Below are 15,182 nucleotides of genomic sequence, written 5' to 3'. Positions count from 1 at the left end.
GCCCACAGGTTTATAATGGAGCTAAGAAAATTTAGGGCAGGGGTGTGCAACCTTTGATACAGGAGGGATTGATACAAATAATTGGGTGAAACTGCGGTCTGCAGCTTTAGTCAACATAGGCTTTCTAGTAGTTGTGATCACATATATTTTGGTTATTGATCCGATAACATGCGTTGTTCGCTTTGCACAAGTTATCTGTTAGGGCATTGTAACGTCATAGGCTTAGATATAAATTGGTCTTAGGTATAGGCTTGCAACGCAAAGGGATTGCTCGCATGAACCAGATTGACATAAATTAAAAACTTGTTTCGCGGAAAGCACTACATTCAAAATTGACACTTTTCCGCGGGTCGCACAGTTTTTCCTTATGGGCTGCAGGTTGCACACCCCTGGTTTAGGGTATCACGGTATATAGACCGACGACTTCCTCATTTACCGAAATAAGTGTGAGAAATATGCTCTCTGCAGTTCGTATAGTGCAACATTATACAGTACCTAGATTAAATATGCGAAAATAATATTCTATAAATTTAGGTAGTTGCTTTGGAGCGAATATGTATTGTAGAAGATCAACCTACTCTTTGAGTTGTAGCTTTCACAGTGCCCTAGTTCTGGACAAGACGTTGATGAACACCTATTACTTTTTGGGGCGGATTGTACAGAGCCGAGTGGATAGGGAAGGATTGGATTTAGATATTTATCCCGGAGGAGGAAAGCCGATAAGACGGCTTAACCATATGGCGAACCATGACCCCTCGTCTGGTTCTTAATTCAGAGCAAGCACATTGGGGAATACGTCATACTTCCGAGTATTTGCGCGCTCAGATCCTTTTTCGGATAGAACAAACGAGCCCTCTTTACTTTTCAATAGTTGCTGCTTATACGTAATTTGAAGAATCGCTTCGAAATAATATACAGGTGAATTCCCTAATTCTAAAATTAGCAAGGTGAATTATTGCCTTCCATCGTGATCTTGAGGCGATGCTGTTCTCGCATAAAAATTTGCGTTTGTATTCCTAAGTTCTGAGCTATTTCAAGGTTGCCGCTACCAAGTAGACCGATGTTTCTTCAAATTGAGTATCACGTGACAAATAGGAACCGAAACCACGAGGTAAGTTTGGTTACTAATATCACGAGCAAGTCATATGCTATGCAAATATTGCATTAACGTAAATAAACAAATATAAAAATATCTGTCTAGTGTACGTTGGTCAGAACACAAAGAGGATAGTACGGTAATAATTCTATATAAAGTAGATTTCGTGACCGACTGTGAGGTGAAACTTTATTCTTTGTTTAGGGATTGACGTCTTATGTTACGACTATTTTTCACTTTTTCACAAAAAGAATAATTTAAAAATATTTTTAGAATTTTCCTTTATACCTGGTAAAGTTTACTGTTAACTACAAATTGTATGGTAGTCGTGTTTACGAATTTCTCCGCCTTCATACATTTGGGAAAACGGTGTAAATATTATTATACACGGGCAAAACTGGGAACCGGGTGAAAGGCTATATATGTACATAATGTCATTGGACCGTCTTATCAACTTTCCTATCCTCGGTGAAAATTGGGATTCCGCCATTCTCTTTTGCTTTGCATTGGTATGATCTGTATGCGTAAACATCAAGGGTATGTTGAAAATAATAAACGCCACTGTTCGAATTTCCAAACGTCTTGGTACATACTTAATAAACTATATTTCTATAATGTTTTGTATAAAAATCTTCATACAAACATACTAAGCAGGTACTAATAGATTTTTTGAATATTTTTACAGCAGGTATATCTAACAAATGGAAACTTTTTTTGTGAGTGCCCAGCATACCGCGAACAGGGACGAAATGGATTTGTACGCGTTGATGCAAAGATTTGTATATATGACCGGAGATGACATGCTTGTCAAATGAGAAACTATTGAACAATTGTACTTTTTTTTTGCAAGACGTGAATACAAGCTCATACGTACATTTGAATAATATATAATAATTAAATTTGAATAATAAGTAAATGTAAAGAAATGTTGATTTCGATTTCCCGTTACAACAAAAAAATGAAGTAATACATGGCAAAACAAACAAATATACGGAAAATCAGAAAAGTGGGCGGAATCTAAAGAAGATTTTAGACGTGCTGATGCACGTGCCCACTTACCTCAAACAGCAAACAACAACACATTGAAGTAAATTAAAAAAATACACGAAAGATAATTCGGGCGTAAATACTTCTAAAACCACGATAATTATTTGATTTATTTTGTCTTTCTCGCTATATCGATGGCTTATGCATATGGTAGCCTTTACCTATCAAATGAATATATTTCAACATATATGCTATACGTCTTATAAATGAGTTCTGAAAGTTTGTTCTTAAATTTATTAAATTAACGATGGATTTTCATTTGTATATAAATCATGCTGTCAACAAAAGAAAACATAAAATTCGGCATTACGTAATATCAACTGCCCACCGCTTTGCATTGGTCGAAAATCTAATGACGTCAGAGTCCCACGCATTTGTTTCATTTACGCAAATTATGTTTCTTCTCATGGCGAAATACATTGTGATCTTAATGTTAAATGATTTAAATGTGACTCGAAGTTGAAATTACGCATGTACGTCTGCATTGTTTTTAAGTAATTCCTTCTCAGTTGCGACCGCGATCTTTTGTACAAACACATCGCCGCTAATGCTAAAATGTGAGATTAGCGAAAAAAAGACCACGTTTTAGAATGAAAAATTAATAAATATCCAGTTAGGGTTAGTAATGATTTGAAAATTTAGAATTTTTATCGCAATGTGTATTCCAAACTCTAACTGGATCTTATTTTGAGAGTTGGCCGGGGTGTTTATGGCGGGGCTGCGAGCAAAAGATCCCTGCCTTGTTTTCAAGTTATGCTTTCTCAGTTACGTCACAAAATATCGAGGTCGAGATCGAGAAAACCTTGTCTAATTTGTCAGATTTCTCGGTATTAACTTAGACGAAAACCCCATTGCGTGTTGATTAATATTTTAGCGAATGATGTTAATTAAGTTAGCAAATACCTAAAACTTGCAAAGGGGCTACAAAATATACTTAAATGACAAAGAGGCGTTGATTTATATATCTAATATATATATTATATATTTATATATTTGATTTAGTCAACAATCACGAATATTTATTCTTTCAATTAGAAAGGTTTAATAAATGTATTTTTGTATTCCCAGCATTTTTTGTTGTTTTCCCATATTGCATAACCTTTATTACGTTTTGTAAATATATTGCTTTTAAACTGTGAGATGTTCTCGACATATGTTCTGGCCATATGAGGCCAAAAAGTATTGTGACTAATTGTAAAACAATCAATATAGGCTATCAATTTTTTGCTGGTTGTATAAGCGAGACTCAAGCTTGCTCATATTTTGTATTAAAAATGTACTTTAGCCATAGAAGCACTGTGTTCCGTTGATTATTTGTATTTCCTCATTTTTAACAAATTTGGGTCGCTTGCCAAAAAGGTTGGAAACCATTGGCATAAGCGAGTAAATTTAGCAAGAATTTATAGCCCGTAGTTGAAATCTAATTGTTCCCAACAGTTGAAAATTGATGCGTGGTATTTGCGATATTGTTTTCAATATTTTTAACTTATATTTCGTCTATACTTACCGTGTCCGTCGATGTACATACCACTGGCAATATGAGTATTTTATACGGGTTGTCCATAAAGTTCTTTTACAATTTCAATTTTGCTATGCAGTCAGTTCTCAATATATCTTAAACCAGGTTTGTATACGTCTGTTACAGCCAAAACAATATATGGTATCAATAAATTCCAACGGCAATTTTAAAAAAAAAATCGAGATTTTATTGATACTCCAAATTATCATTTAAAGGTATCATGGTATTATCGCAATTTTTTTATGGAGTGTGTAATCATTATTAATAGAAATTGATGCTCCTTCGCAGCCTTCCTTGATTGCTTGTTGAAGTGATCTCAGTCACTTGACGATCGGAACCTGACGTATGTAATGTCTCAAGAAATTTCCCCATAATTGTTAGGAAAAACATAAGTTGGTTGGGAAATTCGAATCAAATGCGCACAGGCAGTGAAATTACTCATACGTCGTACAAGACGAAAGACATAAAAAGCCAACGGCGTTCTCGATTTTGCTCAGTCTGTCTGGACATGGCACACGAACACAAGCGTTTACTTCCCAAGTGCGGTATCAGCATTAAAATTATATACTTTGCAATATTGTTATTATATGTTTGTGTAAAGTTCTTTTCAGTTCACCGTATTCGAATATTAGGAATTTCAAAAATTATGCGGCTCTCACATATTTCCGACTTGCTGCATGCGGCTCTTATACTAAAAAATTTTGCTCCCTCCTGGTATATACGATATATATTTATATTTTATGCAAGATTGCGTTAGACGAACAAAAATAACAAATATCCAAAGCCCTTTTCCCTCTTTTCAATTTCCAAATATATTTTCAGTTTCATAACTTTGACCGCATGTACATACATTCGGCGACAATTTGAGAATAGGCCGCGAGAAAACAAAAAAATGTTACTTGTAAATTTATTTACACTTTTAAAATAATAAAATTCTAATTTAACAACACTTTACAGTTATTTTTAATGTATTACATGTGTATTCATTTTATTGGGACACTCTGTATAAACACAACTTCGATAATATCTGTCACTTTTTTACAGTCGTAGAATACAGATGTCTTTCGTGTTTTAATGCGAGAAGCGAAACAATGACATATAACAACATGATGCGCAACTCCGGCATTTTTGTCCGAAGATCGTATTCGATAGCACGCTCCAATGCACATACTTGACGAGACGAAAACGAGCGGATGTGTGCTGCTTTCAAGGCGTAGCACGAATGGTGTTCGTGCCTGCTTTGACAGTTGTTGTCGATTTTAATGATATTTTTGAAAGTTGGGGTAAGAAGAAATCGGTAAAAGGTAAGGTGAATACTATTGTTGTATCTCACACCCGGGCATCGCACTGTTAAGTACATGTGGGAAAGCCAGCCTTTGTCAAATACTACGAAGTTATTAATTCAGTACGGTACGTAGTTGCCCATTTGCCGAAATTACATATTTACTTACTCCTTATGGTTTCAAATAGTTCATGCACCTCCAGTTAGATTTTTTTAATCAGTGAGGATATATACTCATTGTTGATTGCTGCTCATTGTAACATACTATTACGCATTCACTTTTATTTGCGTATTGAATCAAAGTGTTAACAAGTTCACCTAACATTTCACTCATACCGGTCTATATTGTATAGTCTGATTTCTCAAGTATTTGGAGCCACGAATGCTTGCAATTTTCTGACTAAACCCTTTTATTAGTTGGTTTATTTTCCAAAATTCAGTAAAATATTTTTTAAATAAAACATGAGATATTGGATTTATTAGCTTTTCCATTCTGAATCATATAGACTGCTTTATTTATTCGAAAATTAATAAATCTCCTCTCTTTCTTCAGATGTGAAAGTTGTGGACAAACCTGTCTAAGCATTGTGAGACTCTTGCAGCACAAGAGGCAATAGCAGAAATAGTAAGTATATCAATCAAGAAATTAAGCCGACATAAAGCAAAACTTTCAACTATTCGTCTAATCTCAATTTCCTATTATTTATTCACAGGACAACTATAGCAGACGGGGAGATATCAGAAGTCTGGCGACATATCAGTGACAGTGTGATTCCAAGAAATATAATGCAATTGAAAATAGAAAATTGCAATAGAAAAACAACCTATGGAGGCATGCAAAGACATTTGACCCTCCGGTAGAGTTGTGTATGGCCCCCACATCCTGCAGGGCTTGAGGAAAATAACTAAAAATTCCAAAGCGTAAGATTGCATAAGCGGTCTTATTTGTAAAAAGGCACAAAACACGCCAGACATACTTAAAACAGCTTTGGAAATGAGGATTACGGGTACCTCACTGCACCTGTGTTATATTTGGTTCATCAACTTTTGGTAGTACTATAGAAGAAATTCCGGAAGGGGTATAATCATCATTCATGATAAAATACTATCATATATTTTTTGAACAACTTCAATCTAGACCAGGGATCTCAAACTCGCGGCCCCAGAGAACTTCCAGTGCGGCCCTCGAACGCTTAACAATAATTGTAATAGTATTTTGGAAGTTTTTTTTTATCTAAATGTAATAGATTTTTCAAACCTTCTAAAGTGAAATTGATTATTCACACAGAAAACAATTTACTGAAAGTAGTTTTGGAATATTAATTTTTTTTGTCCACATTTTGACCCAATTAAGAATACACATCAAGCTAGCAAAAGAATACTTGAATAAAACACTTGAGTAATTAAATTAAACGCAAAGTACACGAAGAAGGTGGCATTTTCGAAGAAAATGGGAGTTGTAACATTTCTGCTCTTCACAAAATTCTGAAGCACATTGTTTAATTTGTCATATTTCCATCAATACAATCAAAAAACACAATAAGCTCAGCAGTCAATATGACAAATTCGAAGACCAACTTCGAACAGAAAATTTCCATGTGTTTGTATATTAATATAATTATACAACGACTTGGTTACTAAAAATCAATATCAATAATAATTCAAGCAATCCTATGCCACGCAAGGTAGTGCGAAATGTCTTGTCGAAAAAATCTGTCATTTGTTTTTTTACTGATCTATACATGAAATGATAAAAGTAACTTTTTTGCATTACTGGAATTAATTAAACATTCGTAAAGATCCAGACAAACCCATGATCATGTGGCCTCGTTAGTTAGAGTTGGTACTATAAAATCATTTCAGACTGGCCTTAGTATGCTGGTGACACAAAAAAGATGCCAAACGCCAGGACGAATGTAATTATTAAAACATTGAGTTTATACTGTAGTATTTTTGTTAATTTTAGGTTCATATATTTAGATTAAGTTATTTTTAGTGTATGTATTATTCTTTCCTTATTCAAAGCTTGTTCAAAAATGATTTTGATGGTTGTACATAGAATTTTACGATTTTTTATAATAAATACTGTAACTTGCAAATGTTGCAATAATAGTGGAATGCAAATATTAATATGTAATTGCATTTGAAATTGAAGAAAATAATAAAACTTAATCCAACTGTTTAGTTGCATCACAATATATGAGCTATGTTCTATGAACATTTGTTCTTTTCTTTGTCTTGAACTTTCCATACTCCACAGCCCCTATTAATTTTTTTTAATTTTAATTACCATGTGATGGTCATACATATCTTTAACTTGTATTTTCTGTCATGATGTATTATCTCAATGTGCCAAACTATTAATTTGTGTGCATATTTTGCTTCCAGATGACATAAATGTATTGTCATGTTTATTACCTCAGCTTGGAGTATTGACAAGAAAAAGGTGCCAGTAAATTAGGTAAAAAAAATTTCAACTCATTGTTATAATCAGAATTCACAATCAATAGGAATTATAAACAGCCAACAATCAGTGAGAATTATATGCGAAATCCCTCAGAATAAATTTGTCTAAAATCGGAGGAAGGCAAAAAATATAGGTAGTTTCCATTCACACAAGCATTTCAAGAAGACTTGCTCGAGCCAAACTAAATGAGCATCGTCAGGTGATCGGTAAGGCTGCAAGTTGAATTCAGCCCTGCAACCTCCTGCATAGAAGATAATATTAATTAGTGGGCTATGAGCTAAATTCCTAAATTTAAACAAACCTATCTACGATGCATTATGTACCAGCAATGTTACCTACGATTAACTGAATATGTAATATGTCTAATAAATTCACCTACAAAAGCAAGTTCGATAGGTGCAAACTTTGTGTTATGGAATTGTATCGCAGCACAGTTTTGTATGACACCCTCTTTAAATGAAATTTCAATGATTAAGCCCAAACATTAAAATTACTAACTTTGAACTTTGTCATTATCTGCAAAATGTTCCACACAAATCTTTCCGCTATCGCGTTTGTAATCTTCTCTGATAAAAAAAAAACGTCTATGATGTCCAGAATTGCTCTTTACAGCTTGCCTGTTATTCCAGCTTTCCAAGTAAGCAAAACTTCTTAGATATAGAGATTATTTTGTTTCGTTACAGGCGCAAAAAGGCAGGTACTACACGTAAAAAAGACGCCGAGTAGCAAAAGCGAGCGGAAAACGTGCGCGAAAGGCGACGAGAAATATGTGCATTGGAGCGTATCATGAAATACAATGTTTTGCCTGTAGTCTTATGGAGTGACGTCAGAGTTGCCTATCATGTTGTTTAATGTCATTGAGCGAAAGTACGTGATGAATAACAGCCTAAAAGCCCCGGGAAAAATGTATTTCGTGTCAAATCTAACTGCAGAAACGCGTCTTCCACGCCCGGATCGTTGTTGATTCATTGTTGTTTCACACTCATGTCGGACCAAAGACTGTGTGAAAGACTTGAGATGTATTCCAGACGGTTATGAAGGAATCAACGACCATAAACAGACGGAAATGATCCTTAAGGTGAGTAATTGTGTTTTTTTTATTGATGTTTAGAATCCCAGAAAGTGAGAATGTGCTTTAATTTAGTTAGTCATCTTTATGGTTGTTTCCCCGATTATACATAAGAAATATAGAAAAATTCTCCCTATATTTTATTGTCGCAAATTTTCCGAGATTATTTTGAGACTAGGATAGGATAGGATTTACATATTTATCCCGAGGGAGAGGAAAGCCGATAATACGGCTTAATTATATGGCGAACCACGGCCTCTCGTCCGGTCACGAATCCAGGTCGGGTATGGGATTAGTTAGCCAGTTATTTGTTTTCGGAAGCATGGACGTGATGGTGGAGGAAGCCGTAACCGACCAGCGGTTACGTGAACCACCATACGGCGGCGAGGAGTCCAGCAATCCTCTCGCACATGATCATTCCCGCATGGAATTCGAAACTGCGATCCCACGAAGTGTAATCAAAGATGCGGTGGCGAGCGTATTCCTAACGCTTAGCACGATGCGCCACACCGCCGAGCCTAGTTCGCGTTTGCTCTGGTTGACTTGTTCAAACCATCATTTTGATTCCAAATTTCCAACCACCCGCTATTTATCGATCTATCTTGTTGATTAGCTAATGGTACTGACTACGGAAGTAAACAAGGAAGTCGTTGATTAGAGAAACATCGATCCCGAGTAGACGAGTTACCCTAGCAAATTTTTGCAAATATACGGACTTCAACGGTGGAGTATTTGTAACGGACAAGCGGTCCACGAGTCCCCGTGGTACGGTCCATGCATCTGGAACAAATAACTGACTAAAACTAATCCCACACACGATCTGGACTGGTAATCGGACGAGAAGCCGAGGTACGCCATATCATTAAGTCAATTTTTGGCTTTTTTCCCCCCTAACAAATATTTTAAAATCATATCTTATAACAAGAGAGTGATGCTCAAATGTATAGACCAAAACAAAGTATTTTCGCATCATACCAATCGGTATCAATTAATATCCGAGTTTTGTGTAGTGTCGCATCAAATCGGGCACAGTCGTCACGATTTGCGGATTAAAAACCGCGTTCTTATGAAAAATGAAAATATAGCAAAAATTTGAATAAAATATCTAATAGGATTTATAGAAAAAATGAGAATAAATAGAGATAATAAGCTTCTAGCGTAAAATACAATAGAAAATAGGACGATACAACATAGAACAAAGTCGTGACTCCGTTCACTACCACATTACATGCTTACTTGTTCGCCTTCGTTTTTGAGTTGAGAAATACAGTACCGGTACAATATTACTGGACATCTGTCTGTTTGTTGTGGTCGTTATACTACAGTACCAGTCTATATGTACTAATTGACAGAATATTTCTACCGTCAGAATGATAAAACTGAGAGTTGGGAAAGCAGTATTAGTAGACTACCGTACCGGTATCTTATGTTAGCTTTGTCAGGTTGCGTGCAGATGGAAATGTTTTAAATTAATGCTTTTGGACTTCTAGTGCTGTAGTGAGGCTTATCCCTCGGAATCAAGAAAACGTAAAGCCGTTTGCTTTATATAGTTTATAGGTCTGTATGTACTTGACTGTAATACCAGAATACCGGTACAGTAATATGACAGCAATTCTCATTTTCTGATTTCTGGATTTTATTGCAGTATTGTGAGTGGCTTCTCTTTTTTTTTCACAATGTATATTCAGAATTACTTCAAAATTCTATCATATTCAACTTGTTAATGTTGTCTCAAAAAAACTTGAAAAATGGGAAAAAAGAAAGGAAAGAAGACTGGAGTGGCGGAAGAAGAAAAATCAAATCTTGACACTTTAAGTAACGAAGAAAAATTAGAAACTAACGGCACAAACGAAGAAGTTTCGACGAAAAAGGGAGGAAAGGCCAACAAGAAAAAAAAAGAAGATAATTGGGAAGATGATATCGCAAATGAAATTGCTGAATTATCGATTGAAAATCAGGGAGGAAAAGTAGAGAAAAAGGATGAAAATCAACAGCAAGAAGCAGGAAATGAAGAGCCAGAATTCTTTGATCCAGGCGATGATGAAAGAAGTAAAAAAAAGAAAAACAAAAAGAAACAGAAAGAAGTTGTCGAGGAATCTACAGCACCGACACCTGAAGTTACTGAAAACAATGAACCTGAATTTTACGACCCCAGTGACGATGAAAAAAGTAAAAAAAAGAAAAAGAAAAAACAGAAACAACAAGTTGATGAAACGCCCGAGCCAGCAGTAAAAGCAGCAAACGATAACGAACCTGAATTTTTTGAACCTAGTGACGATGATAAAAAACAGAAAAAAAAGAAAGAAAAAGTTGATGATTTGGATGAAACTGGAGAAAATGAAGAAACGTCAACTGTCAAAACGAAGGCACAAAAACAAGCAGAGAAAAAAGAACGAGAGAGAAAAAAGAAAGAGCGTCAGAAAGCCGAAAAAGCTAAACAAGAATCCAAAAACCAAGAACAATCTGAACTGGAAAAAACAGATGCTGCAACCGAAGGTGAAAAGGAAGAAAAATCTGCGTCTAAAAAGAAAGATAAAAAAGGAAAAAAAGCGAAGGGGGATGAAAAAGATGACAAAACACGGAAAAAGCCAAACAAGGCCATGATCAAGGCAATGCAGGAAAATCTGAATCGAATTAAATTAGAAGAAGAAAGACTGAAACTGGAAGAGGAAGAAAAACGAAGAATTGCGGAAGAAGCTGAACGAGAGCGGCTGAAAAAAATTGAAGAGGAACGACTCAGAAAAGAAAGAAAAAAGCAGAAAGACAAGGATAGAATAAAAAGGCTGAAAGCTGAAGGAAAATATCTAACACCGGCGCAGAAAGAAGCTCAACGAAGAAATGAAATTTATCTTGAAAGTTTACGCGCGCAAGGACTTCTTCCAAATCGCGATGCAACGGCTAAAAAACCTCAGTATGGTCGTATGAAGAAACAGAAAAAAGATCGACAAACTCCTTCACCAGAGCATGATAAAGAGGAAGAAGTTATTCAGGAAGAGGTCAAAGTTGATGAAAAGGTTGAAGAGGTCAAACAGGAAGAGGAAGTAAAGGAAGAGGATGATGTTATTGATGACTGGGAAGCAATAACAGATGAAGAAAATGAAAATGAAGCAGCGGTGAAAGATTCTAAGGGGGTGGAGACAAAGGATGAAGATGAGGGAGAATCATCTGAGGAAGAAGAGGAATCTAGTGAAGAAGAGGAATCTCCAGAATCCGAGTCAGAATCTGAAGATGATGATCTTTCACCAAGAGAACGAGCGGAAAGGCGAATCCAACTTCGTAAAGAACAAAATGAAAAGAATCGTTCATTAGATGATCTACGTTCGCCTGTCATTTGCGTCATGGGTCACGTCGATACAGGCAAAACGAAAATTTTAGATAAAATCAGACACAGTCATGTGCAAGATGGTGAAGCTGGCGGCATCACGCAACAAATCGGAGCAACTTTTGTACCGCTTGAAACAATTAAAGAACAAACATCTATGGTGAAGTCGTTTCAGGAATCTGAAGTTAAATTGCCTGGTTTACTTGTTATTGATACACCGGGCCACGAGTCGTTCAGTAATTTAAGATCGAGAGGTTCGTCGGTATGTGATATGGCTATTCTAGTTGTTGATATCATGCATGGTCTTGAACCACAGACTATCGAATCTATTACAATGTTAAAAAAGCGAAAGACACCATTCGTCGTGGCGTTGAATAAAGTTGATCGGTTATACGAATGGAAACCAGGTCCTACGTCGGATATCGTCAATACGCTCAAAAAACAAAAACGACATGTGAAAGAAGAATTTGATGAAAGACTTAAGGAAGTTATTGTCGATTTCGCAAAACAAAATTTAAACGTCAAATTATTCCATGAAAATGATGACCCAAAGGAATGGATTTCGATGGTACCAACGTCAGCACATTCCGGCGACGGCATGGGTAATCTCATCGCTCTAGTTATGCAACTTTGTCAAACTATGCTGCCAAAGCGACTCGCATTTTCCGAAGAACTCCAGTGCACTGTGCTTGAGGTTAAAGCAATTCAAGGTCTTGGTACAACCATTGACGTTATTCTAACAAACGGTCGATTAAAATACGGCGACACGATCGTAATTGCTGGAGTCGAGGGGCCAATTGTGACTCACTTAAAAGGACTTCTGATGCCGCAGCCACTTAAAGAACTAAGAGTCAAAAATCCTTATGATAAATATGATGATTTGAAAGCAGCACAAGGGATTAAAATCCTCGCAAAAGATCTTGAAAAAGCTCTCGCTGGAACTCAACTTCTAGTAGCTCATAAAGAAGACGAAATAGATATTTTGAAATCCGAAGTACAAGCGGAAGTTGATAAAACACTTCAAAGTATTAAACTGCAAGAGCGTGGTGTTTTTGTTCAAGCGTCCACTCTGGGATCGTTAGAGGCATTGCTTTCATTTTTAAAGCAATCCAAGATTCCTTATGCTGGTATCAATATCGGCCCAGTGCATAAGAAAGATATAATGAAAGCGTCTGTTATGTTGGAACACGATTCTCAATGGGCTACTATTCTTGCCTTTGACGTTAAAGTTGAAAGAGAAGCGCAAGACATGGCTGATAATCTCGGAGTTAAAATCTTCACTGCTGATATCATTTATAACCTTTTTGATGCTTTTATGAAGCACAGAGAAGATTTGAAAAAGCAAAAACAAGAGGAGTTCCGGCACGTGGCAGTTTTCCCATGCAAAGTACGAATTTTACCAAATTGTGTTTTCAAATCACGTGACCCGATTGTTGTCGGCGTTGTTATAGACGCTGGACAACTCCGACAAAATACACCTTTGTGTATTCCCACTCGTGAATTTTTAACGGTTGGTTACGTAACTAGTATGGAATTCAACCATAAGTCCGTGGATATAGCAAGAGTGGGTCAAGAAGTTTGTATAAAAATTGAAGGCACTCCTGGTGAACCACCGAAAATGGTTGGCCGACATTTTGAAGAAACTGATATCCTTGTCAGTAAGATATCAAGGGACTCGATCAATGCTCTCAAAGATTGGTTCAGAGAAGAGATGCAAAAGCCAGACTGGCAATTAACTATTGAACTAAAGAAACTATTTGAAATTATATAATTTTGACACAGGAAGTAATACAGGAAGTAAACAGCATTTGGGATCAAAGGTCAAATTGGTGTTTTATGGACGGGAGAAGTGTGAAATCAACAATTTTTCTGTCTTTCAATGTGAGAGCAACAATCTGGCTCATTAGGTAAATAGTAGATGTAAGCCAAACGGAGTGGAATTCAAGTCAAATCTAGCAAGTCTAGTGGACGGTTTCTCTTACAAAAGACAAATGAAATTGGATTCAATATTGTTCCAAAAAAATTTTTTTTTTATGGTATGGAGCAAACTATGGGTGTTTTTTGGTGTTTTATAGGAAATTGTGTGCGTTTTTATGATTCTGTTCAACTTTTTTCTCAATTTCAGTTTGCTGTTTGTGATTAGGGATGTTCAATTTTATAGGTATTCTAGTAATGTTAAGTGTAAGGATCACGGTTTATAAGAAATAATTTTGTGGATGAACCAAACATACAGATGATTACCCCTGAAATAGGTATCAAAAATATGTATGAATAGGTAGGAAATTTTATGGTAATTCAACCAAGAATGGGTCACTGATGTTTTCATTATGGTGGGTCTTAATACTATGTAAATAACCTATGTACTTGAAACTTGAGTTGTTCTTGAGTACTTCGGTATTTAACCACAAAATAATCATTTTGATAAACTTCCTTTTTGTAACTAAAATGCTGATTTTCCACGGCTTCTCAGCCTCATATATTGAAAAAAAAGGAACATAGAGGCAGCTCTGCACAAAACTATCATTCTCTATGTCAAACAAATCATTACCCTTATGGATTAAACATTGATTGATTATCTGTGTACATCTTTCATGTTCTCTTCATTTCCTGTTGTAGAGTGTTAAGTTTGGAAGCATAACAGACATTCAGTGAAGTCCTGTTTGATAGGAAATATTTCAGTTCATAAAATCAAACTATTTGTATTCATAATATTTCATAGAATTTGTCTGCAATTGTCAAATTGTTTAATTTATGGTGTCTTCGTGTTCAGTAATTTGTTTCTGTGTCTGTACTCTGGAGTACATGCTCTATTGATTTTGGTGGTTAGGCTCGCCTTGCAAAATCAAAATCGCAGTGTGTAATTTATTGTGTGTACTTCAAAAAGTAATATCATTTTATCTTCATTAAGTAAAAACCAGAAAGTTGCTTTCATAATTCGCATTATTGTCTTAACACTTATAGATGAAGGGATTGCGTCTTACTGATAAATCGAGCAGTTGCTTTCGCAGATTCTGTTTCAGCTTGTTTTTTTTTGTTAGGAAGATATCCAGCGCTACTATTCGTTCTATTTTTGAAGACATGCTGGCCTCCCTTTTTTTGTTGTTGAATTTCAAAACACATCCCTATTTATAAGTGTCTGTTTGTCCAACTAATAGATTGTCTGGAGAAATGGTAAAAACACCTCACAAAGGAACTCATTCAACCTCTTTAGGATCAGAATTTTTGTTCATTCCCATTCTTATTTTCAGAATAATAGTAAAAAATTGAAGTAATAGTTTGAACATCCCTAATTACAATTTTGTGTCTGAGTGTCTGCTGCTTAAATTATTTTACGTAAAAATACATGCCTGGTTCTCTCGTACCTTTACCCATTGTACAAA

At 35.7% G+C, this 15,182-nt stretch overlaps 1 protein-coding gene and 1 long non-coding RNA gene across 2 annotated transcripts; both read left to right on the top strand.

Annotated features, from left to right (window-relative positions):
* Positions 1 to 4,754: 4,754 nt before the first annotated feature.
* LOC144431295 (uncharacterized) lies at positions 4,755 to 6,376 on the top strand. The gene is made up of 3 exons (XR_013479917.1): positions 4,755 to 4,966; positions 5,498 to 5,569; positions 5,658 to 6,376. It is a non-coding gene; the product is annotated as an uncharacterized LOC144431295 (long non-coding RNA).
* Positions 6,377 to 8,381: 2,005 nt separating this feature from the next.
* Positions 8,382 to 13,604, top strand: LOC120332506 (eukaryotic translation initiation factor 5B-like). The gene is made up of 2 exons (XM_078119159.1): positions 8,382 to 8,489; positions 10,169 to 13,604. Exon 2 carries the CDS (start codon positions 10,229 to 10,231, stop codon positions 13,571 to 13,573), a length of 3,345 nt encoding a protein of 1,114 aa, XP_077975285.1. The 5' UTR covers positions 8,382 to 8,489; positions 10,169 to 10,228; the 3' UTR covers positions 13,574 to 13,604.
* The last annotated feature ends 1,578 nt before the right edge of the window (positions 13,605 to 15,182 follow it).

This window comes from Styela clava, chromosome 13, assembly GCF_964204865.1.
Source record: "Styela clava chromosome 13, kaStyClav1.hap1.2, whole genome shotgun sequence".
NCBI classification, from domain to species: domain Eukaryota; kingdom Metazoa; phylum Chordata; class Ascidiacea; order Stolidobranchia; family Styelidae; genus Styela; species Styela clava.
The sequence above is the reverse complement of the archived record's forward strand: the minus strand, read 5'-3'. Positions and strand labels throughout refer to the sequence as shown.